A 9,563-nucleotide genomic window follows, 5' to 3' on the forward strand; every position below is an offset into this window, starting at 1 on the left:
TTTTCTACTTTTAGATTATAGCTTTTATATGGAATTATTAGAGTTATTAATAGTGCTTTTACCAAAATTTATAAAATTATTTTATTAATCTGCATATTATTATATGGATCAAATATAAAATTCAATGCATATAATAAATTTTTTAAAATATTAATTATTTTGAGCGCTGCTACAATTTGGATCTTCTATTTGCATGTTGCAGAGCAACGTAGCGACCCTGACATTCTGAGAGGAGGAGGAGGCCTAGGAGAGGCATCCTGCACCGGCGGAGCAACCTAAGGGTGAGTATTATTATACATCCCGTACATGCATTAATTCGGTTCATTTATTTGAATACTTTAAACAAGAGTGATTTGCACAAAGAGAAGAACTCTTATATAAATCTCTTATATAAAAGTTTCTACTTAAAAAAAATTGTTTTCTTTTTTAGACCTTATAAAATTATTCCATATTTATATGCCTGCTTATTATTGCTCCCACCGGATATAAAATTCGATGCGTACAATAATAATTTCTTGAAATATTAATTATATTAAATGTTGCTATAATTTGGATTTTATATTTGTATGTTGCAGACAACGTAGCTTCAAGACCAACAACTCCGCTGTTGCGCATCAGTGTCGGTGACAAACTTTTATTTAATTTTAAGATAACGGATTTTTAGAGATTGTAGATATAGATTGTAGCTTGTAGATTATAGATGGATCCGTTATCTTAAATTGGATGGACTAGAATAAATTAGATTACACACATAACTTTTGACATTTATTTAATAGAAATTTGCATTAAAACATATTACAAAAGCAAACTAAAACATAAATAAATAAATGTAAAAAAACTTTCAATTCACTATCAATTCATTCTTTATCATTCTGTGTAATCAATTATCTATCAATTATTTATTTAATAAAGAACGTGTCACTAATTTTATTATTATGTATATAATAATTTATTCTTATAACACACGTTTTATTTAATATTTTACAGTCCATCCATCTATATGTAGTGTAGCATATCAGAAAACTTTGTTTTGACTGATATAAATTTAAGTAATCGATCAATCAAATCATGTATAATATTTAAAGAAATAAGTGAATAATAATAATATAAAGTAAAAGTATAGTAAAAAATATATAAAAGTAAATGTTTACTTAATTCTATTATAATTGTATTAAAAGAGTAATATTATATATTACAAAAATTTTAATCAATCACAATTTTTAATTAATGATTTGACATTGTATATCAGTTAAAGCAAAGTTATATTAAAACAATGTACAACAAACGGTCCTAACGTATTACGGCCGTCAACGAGCGTAAAATTACGCTCATGCACCGGCGATAATAATTAGCCGGCAACGGAAGGAATTTTTCTCCTTCATTGTCCTCTGATAGAGGTCGAAGCTACACCTCTGGCTAGATGTAGTCAGATTGAATATGGCCAGGATCAACGAAAGGTAGGTCCAACTGGCCGGCCCAACGGAAGCAACATAGTTGACCAATATCGTGGTCAAAAGGCGGAAAAAAACACATGTTGAGCAATACATGTGTTTGTGCATTTCTACGTGCAATGGCACGTAATCAAGAATGCTATCGGTGCATTCTATTAGGGCACGCGAGTAGGGCACCCGAGTAAGGCACGCGATTAGGGTGCGCGATTAAGACACACTCTCCAAAGTGTGATCCCGGATTCTCGCTGGCTTAGCCAGCAAAAATAGGATTGTTAGGACTATTTATTAGGACTATTTTAATTTAAGATAGTTATTTAATTCCTTAAAATTCTTTAGAAAACTAATAAGTAGGATTATTTGAGAAGAATTAAAAAGTGAAAATTAATTATACAAAATTTGTAGAAAAATTAATAATTTTAATTTTTCTACGATTTAAATTAAAAAGTAACTAGCAAAAAAATTAAAACTAATTATTAAAAATTTCAAAGATAGCACACATGCTACATCTTTTTTTATAAATAAAAAATTGCATATATATATATTATGTACAAAATAAAATGTAATACATGTATATTACATTTTATTTTATATATTTAAACTTGTATATATATTTATTATATTGTTATATAAATTTATGTAATGTTAAACTCTTGAAGTAAATGCTGTTCAGTATCAATTATCTACATTATTGGATATATCAGATATATCTATTTGATATACTGATAGCATTATTATTTGTAAATTGTACTCTAATTATGATTGTACAATAATTAATTGTAATTATTATTATATTATTTACAATAATGCAATACATGTATTTTATTATTCATAAATATAGTCGTTCGTAATCACATTTTCATAAAAATTATTATATCCATTTAATTTTCAATGAAGAGATATATTTCTTAATAATGGAAGGACACATTTTCTCGCGCGAGTTTTAATCTCGTGAATTAAAGATAATGACTAGAATGGTAACTGTCGTTGATTCGTTATCGAAATCATTGCTATCGGGAACAGTCCGGAAGATTTGGGATTCGTTCCCTCCTGCAGCGGGGCTCCTGATATTCAACGGATCACTTAACTTTTCTTTTCGGATTGATCTTGCGGAGTCCGACGTAGAAACAAGAATTTGATCGTTCTCCACCTTTAGGATTGTTCTTGTCTTTGTCGGATATTAACCGGCGTATTATCTAACGGAGGGATCTTGATCTGGTCAAATCGTTGAGCCAGTTATCATCCACTGAACGCGGCGATAACGCGCAGTTTTTTTTATAACGGTATTTTAAGACTTATATGGTTTTACCCTGTTTAGTCAATCCTCCGCGAAACGGTACACATATCTTATTTTTAATCGCAAAATTTAATTTAATTTAATTTAATTTGTAAGGACAAAGCGAGATAGATTTGAAAATGTAAATAGGCGAGGTGAAGGAAGGACGCGACGAGTGAGTCAGTCAGTCCCGAGCCCTCGACAAGACAAGACGAATAAATCGCCCGCTACGAAAATACGCATTTGAGAATTAACGGCCTTTCCTGATTCCCGTCGATTAATACCTTACATTATTCTCAGAAGTGGGATCTGTGACTTGCGATCCGCGATAAAGAAATTACGGTGCATTGTTTATGATAGACGTTGTAAAATTTGAGACTGCGTATGAATCGTGTGTGCTGTACGTGGCATCGTTGCATGTGTCGCATGCGAATTTTCGAAAAGGAGGATTGACTGTTGAGTGACGGCGGCGGAGTTTCTGGGTGGAGACCTGGATTCGAGAGGATGTCGATGGTCTGAGCATTGCTGAGAAGTCTGGACCTGAATTTTCGATCGCCGTTTTAAGAGAAGGGAACAAAGAAATCAAACTGTATTCTGGAATTTTTGATCGCCATATTCGACAGGTATCGTTAAACCGTCGCAATAGTATATCAAAATATTGAGTGTCATCGAGGTGAAACTGGTATTATCGGAGCAGCGTTGCGAACGTCGGGACAGGACTGTAACATTAAATTGAGCTTTATATTATGGATAGACTGAGTAAACTCACGAGTGTGCAATTAAAGACAATTCTCAAAAATCATCAGCTGTCAACCGCGGGAACGAAGGCGGAGTTAGTTGCGATAATTGCATCGGCGAATCCGGCAGGTGACTGGATGTCGGAGATGCAGGAGCCGCGAGGGGAGCCATCGCGGGATGAAGAGGGGAGTTGTTTCGGAGAGGAGGATAACGCACCGCGGGAGAATTCAGGCCCGTGCGAACAAGGGGAGCAAAGCCAGGCGGACGCGACGCGGAGGCCGTATTTGCGTCGTGAGTCGGCGGATGTGCGCCATCGAAACGACTTTCTTTTGCGCGAATTAGAATTAATGCGGAGAGAGAGAGAGCTCTGATGGCGAGAGAGCTCGAGGTTGCTCAGCAAGAGATGGAGATATTGAGGAACTCTCAACGAGCCGGTAATAATTCAAACAGCGGGAGGCCTGTAAATATTAGAGCGGTAAGTGACCTTCTAAGCGAATTCAACGGAACGGATCGTGACTTCGGCGAGTGGGAAAAACAGGTCAGGTTATTGTGCCAAACATATGAACTTGATGACAATATGGCTAAGATTCTTATCAGTTCAAAGTTAAAGGGTCGAGCAGCACAGTGGTTTCACTCACGATCGCGGAATCTTGAGATGACTATGGACGAGTTGATGGGGGGAATGAAGATCGCTTTTGACTGTCGGCTCAGTAGGGTGGAACGTCAGAGAAAATTCGAAGCCAGAACATGGAGTTCAGGCGAGGCTTTTGCTGATTATTACCATGATAAACTTATATTGGCTAATCAGGTACCGATAGACGATGACAATTTAATCGAATATTTGATTGACGGCATAGGAGATGTCTCGTTGCGGAACCAAGCGCGCATCCATTGTTACGACTCAGCTGGAGCATTGCTGGAGGCCTTTAGGAGAGTCATCATCCAACCGGAAGCGAGGAATCGCTCAAGGCGCAGTACTATAGGAGAAAAATGGAAATCGACGGGGAAACCGTTTAATAAATCGGAATCTAAACAGGCGAAACAGCAGGACGGACAGCGAGCGGCTGAAGTAAAGTGCTATAATTGTAATCGAATGGGGCATGTATCGAGAGAGTGCCGACGGCCTAGGCGAGAGAGGGGATCGTGTTACGAGTGCGGGGAGATGGGACATTTCGCCAATGATTGTCCGAAAAGAGACAAACCGCAGGTTGCTAATGTTTACGAAGACTCTGCGACGGAGGTGGATTTTCGGCGAAGCGTTATGTTCGAGATAACCGGGTCTAGTCTTCAACAGGTTTTACGCTTGGACACTTTGTTGGATACGGGAAGTCCGGTTAGTTTTTTAAAAGAGAGAATTGTTAACGGCGTGAATGTTGAGCCGGTGAACGAATTAGATTATCGATACTGCGGCATTAATAATTCTAAATTGACTATTAAGGGTAAAGTCACGGCTCGTATTTCGTTAGGTGGCGATTCTAGAAAAGATGTGACAATTTTGATTGTGCCCGAAAATACTATGATTACGCCAGCTGTCTTGGGTCGCGATGCGTTACGAAAATTTGAGTTAGTACTAACAAAAGCTAATATGACGGATGAGGCACAGGAGATTATGAATATTAATCTTGCGGAGACACAGAGTGATCCTATTGATTGTTTAGATATAAACTCGGGGGCGTCACATTATGCTCGGGATGAATTTCGACGGGATGTGCGCCATCGAAACGACTTTCTTTTGCGCGAATTAGAATTAATGCGGAGAGAGAGAGCTCTGATGACGAGAGAGCTCGAGGTTGCTCAGCAAGAGATGGAGATATTGAGGAACTCTCAACGAGCCGGTAATAATTCAAACAGCGGGAGGCCTGTAAATATTAGAGCGGTAAGTGACCTTCTAAGCGAATTCAACGGAACGGATCGTGACTTCGGCGAGTGGGAAAAACAGGTCAGGTTATTGTGCCAAACATATGAACTTGATGACAATATGGCTAAGATTCTTATCAGTTCAAAGTTAAAGGGTCGAGCAGCACAGTGGTTTCACTCACGATCGCGGAATCTTGAGATGACTATGGACGAGTTGATGGGGGGAATGAAGATCGCTTTTGACTGTCGGCTCAGTAGGGTGGAACGTCAGAGAAAATTCGAAGCCAGAACATGGAGTTCAGGCGAGGCTTTTGCTGATTATTACCATGATAAACTTATATTGGCTAATCAGGTACCGATAGACGATGACAATTTAATCGAATATTTGATTGACGGCATAGGAGATGTCTCGTTGCGGAACCAAGCGCGCATCCATTGTTACGACTCAGCTGGAGCATTGCTGGAGGCCTTTAGGAGAGTCATCATCCAACCGGAAGCGAGGAATCGCTCAAGGCGCAGTACTATAGGAGAAAAATGGAAATCGACGGGGAAACCGTTTAATAAATCGGAATCTAAACAGGCGAAACAGCAGGACGGACAGCGAGCGGCTGAAGTAAAGTGCTATAATTGTAATCGAATGGGGCATGTATCGAGAGAGTGCCGACGGCCTAGGCGAGAGAGGGGATCGTGTTACGAGTGCCGGGAGATGGGACATTTCGCCAATGATTGTCCGAAAAGAGACAAACCGCAGGTTGCTAATGTTTACGAAGACTCTGCGACGGAGGTGGATTTTCGGCGAAGCGTTATGTTCGAGATAACCGGGTCTAGTCTTCAACAGGTTTTACGCTTGGACACTTTGTTGGATACGGGAAGTCCGGTTAGTTTTTTAAAAGAGAGAATTGTTAACGGCGTGAATGTTGAGCCGGTGAACGAATTAGATTATCGATACTGCGGCATTAATAATTCTAAATTGACTATTAAGGGTAAAGTCACGGCTCGTATTTCGTTAGGTGGCGATTCTAGAAAAGATGTGACAATTTTGATTGTGCCCGAAAATACTATGATTACGCCAGCTGTCTTGGGTCGCGATGCGTTACGAAAATTTGAGTTAGTACTAACAAAAGCTAATATGACGGATGAGGCACAGGAGATTATGAATATTAATCTTGCGGAGACACAGAGTGATCCTATTGATTGTTTAGATATAAACTCGGGGGCGTCACATTATGCTCGGGATGAATTTCGACGATTATTCATCGATAATTATGTTAAGCCACAGCGACCCAGGGAGCCTAGGGTTCGAACAGGGTTGAAATTGGTAGTTAAAGATTTGCAACTGTTTCATTGTACACCGCGTAGAATATCGCATGGCGAGAGAGAAAAATTGCAAGATATTTTAGATCGCTTGCTTGAAAAGGGATATATTAGACCAAGTAATTCGGAATATGCGTCGCCTATAGTTCTACCGAGAAAGAAAAACGGAGAGATACGGATGTGTGTTGATTTCAGAATTTTAAACAAAGCATTAGCTCGTGATAATTATCCACTACCGTTAATTGAAGACCAATTAGAAGTCTTAAACGGGAAAAAACATTTTAGTTTAATAGATTTAAAGGATGGATTCTATCATATCAACGTATCGGCAGATTCTGTAAAATACACGTCATTTGTTACGCCATTAGGTCAATTCGAGTGGTTGAAAATGCCATTTGGTCTGAAGACTGCACCATCTACTTTCCAGCGATTTATAAATAATGCGTTATCCGATTTTATTAGAGCGGGAGATATTGTAGTTTATATGGACGATGTGCTCGTCGCTACCACTACGTTAGATTATCATTTGCAGGTCTTAAAGCGTTTATTCGAGGTAATGGTCGACAACGTCTTGGAGATTAGATTTGATAAATGCAAATTTTTATATACCGAAATCGAGTATCTCGGATATCTTATTAATGAGCACGGTGTGAAGCCTACGATAAACGGGGTCAATGCCGTTACAACTTTTCCAGTACCTAAAACTAAGCGCGAATTACAGCGATTTCTTGAATTGTGCTCGTATTTTAGAAAATTTATTCAAGATTATTCCATGATTTCGAAGCCGTTGTCTGATCTAACCAGAGAGAGCGCGGCATTTAAATTTGGTGAAGATGAACTTAAAGTCTTCGAAGCGTTAAAGAACAAGCTTAGTACAGCGCCGATATTAGCCATTTATAATCCGAAAGACGAAACCGAATTGCATTGTGACGCGAGTGCGATAGGGTATGGTGCGGTTCTAATGCAAAGAAAATCGGATCGCAAGTTCCATCCGGTGTTTTATTTTTTGAAGCGGTTCACGGAGACGGAAGCGAAATATCACAGCTACGAGTTGGAGACTCTTGCAATAATTTACGCACTAAAACGTTCTAAAGTTTATCTGCAGGATCTCAAATTCAAAATTGTTACCAATTGTAATTCTCTTGCCATGACTTTAAAGAAAAAAAATATTAACCCTAGGATTGCTAGATGGGCGTTAGAATTGCTTAATTATGATTATGAATTAGAACATAGGCCCGGAGTGCGGATGAAATACGTTGACGCATTTAGTCGAACAGTGAGAATTGTGGAGGACAATCCTTTTGAATGGAATCTTACGATTAGCCAAGGACAAGATTCGAAAATTGTAGAAGTGAGGAATCAACTTGAACAGTCTGAAAGTAAAATTTTCGAATTGCGTAATGGACTCGTATATAGGAAAAAGGACGATAAGCTATTGTTTTACGTTCCTGAGATGATGGAAAAGAATGTTATTTTTAAATATCATGACGAAATGGGACACTTTGGAGTTGAGAAAAGTAGCCAAGCTATTTTACAGAATTATTGGTTTCCTAAATTGCGAGAGAAGATAGAGGGACATATTAAAAATTGTTTAAAATGTATTGCTTACGCGCCCAAGACGGGGAAGGCAGAGGAATTTTTGAATACGATTCCGAAAGGCAACGTTCCATTCGCTACTTTGCATATTGACCATATAGGGCCGATAGATAAACATTCCATTAAGCGACATATTTTGGTTATAGTTGATGCTTTCACTAAATTTGTAAAATTATATGCGGTTAAAACGACAGCTAGCAAGGAAGCTATTCACCATTTGAAACAATACTTTCATAATTATAGTCGCCCTTTAGTGATTGTAACAGATCGAGGAAGGTGTTTCACCTCGAACGAATTCTTAAAATTTTTGCAGGAAAATAATGTAAAACACATTAAAGTAGCAACGGGTTCGCCTCAAGCCAATGGGCAAGTGGAACGCGTCAATCGAGTCCAAATTCCCATGTTAGGGAAAATGTCGGGTGACTCGACGGGGAAATTTTGGCATGGCACTTTGCCGGAAATAGAGTACGCATTAAACAATTCAGTTAGTAAGACTTACTTACCCGGTACTTACTACTTCAGTTAGTAAGTACCGGGTGTACTCCGAGTCAGCTATTATTTGGAGTTGATCAGCGCGGGAAATCTATCGATAGTCTTAAGGAATATTTACACTATACTGACGATACTGAGCGAGTAGATATTATTAAAGTTAGAAATGACGCTGCCGATAAAACTCGTAAATCTCAAATGTACAATAAGACGCATGTTGATAAAAAACGGAAGCCTGCATTGATCTATAAGGACGGAGACCTAGTCATGATAAAAAATTTTGATAGTAGCGTGGGAGCGTCAAAGAAATTAATGCCCACATTTAAAGGGCCTTATCAAGTTAAGCGGACGTTTCGTAATAATCGTTACATAATTACGGATACTGACGAGTTTTTGAATACTCAACGACCATATCAGGGGGTATGGGAGGCGTGTAATATGCGACCATGGTTACGCCACAACTAGGAAATTATTTTCGCGCATATGTATGTGTTTAAGATATTTGAAGAATTATGTTAAGTTTTCACATCGTGATACAGATTGTATTGATAATGGACATGTATGCTTCTGCGTTAACCGAGGACGGCCTAATGGTCAGAATGGCCGAACTGTAAGGACAAAGCGAGATAGATTTGAAAATGTAAATAGGCGAGGTGAAGGAAGGACGCGACGAGTGAGTCAGTCAGTCCCGAGCCCTCGACAAGACAAGACGAATAAATCGCCCGCTACGAAAATACGCATTTGAGAATTAACGGCCTTTCCTGATTCCCGTCGATTAATACCTTACAAATTTAACAAAATCACGCATTTGATAATAAATCGGACATTAGATTTTATATTCAAAT

The 9,563-nt window shown here is 38.5% G+C and overlaps 1 protein-coding gene across 1 annotated transcript; it reads left to right on the top strand.

Annotated features, from left to right (window-relative positions):
- The first annotated feature begins 3,832 nt into the window (after positions 1-3,832).
- On the top strand, positions 3,833-9,332 carry LOC115240758. The gene is made up of 3 exons (XM_029816117.1): positions 3,833-8,754; positions 8,823-9,138; positions 9,258-9,332. Exons 1-3 carry the CDS (start codon positions 3,833-3,835, stop codon positions 9,330-9,332), a joined length of 5,313 nt encoding a protein of 1,770 aa, XP_029671977.1.
- Positions 9,333-9,563: the final 231 nt, after the last annotated feature.

The sequence above is a fragment of the Formica exsecta genome, unplaced genomic scaffold, assembly GCF_003651465.1.
Source record: "Formica exsecta isolate Colony F162 unplaced genomic scaffold, ASM365146v1 scaffold1172, whole genome shotgun sequence".
In the NCBI taxonomy this organism is placed as follows: domain Eukaryota; kingdom Metazoa; phylum Arthropoda; class Insecta; order Hymenoptera; family Formicidae; genus Formica; species Formica exsecta.

What these genes read in the sequence shown, in the direction of transcription:
- LOC115240758 (XM_029816117.1), top strand. Translation starts at nt 3,833, where the DNA reads ATGGCGAGAGAGCTCGAGGTTGCTCAGCAAGAGATGGAGATATTGAGG. An exon ending in GGTACTTACTACTTCAGTTA is followed by an intron (nt 8,755 to 8,822) that starts GTAAGTACCGGG and finishes ATCTATCGATAG; the next exon opens with TCTTAAGGAATATTTACACT. An exon ending in CTCAACGACCATATCAGGGG is followed by an intron (nt 9,139 to 9,257) that starts GTATGGGAGGCG and finishes ATCGTGATACAG; the next exon opens with ATTGTATTGATAATGGACAT.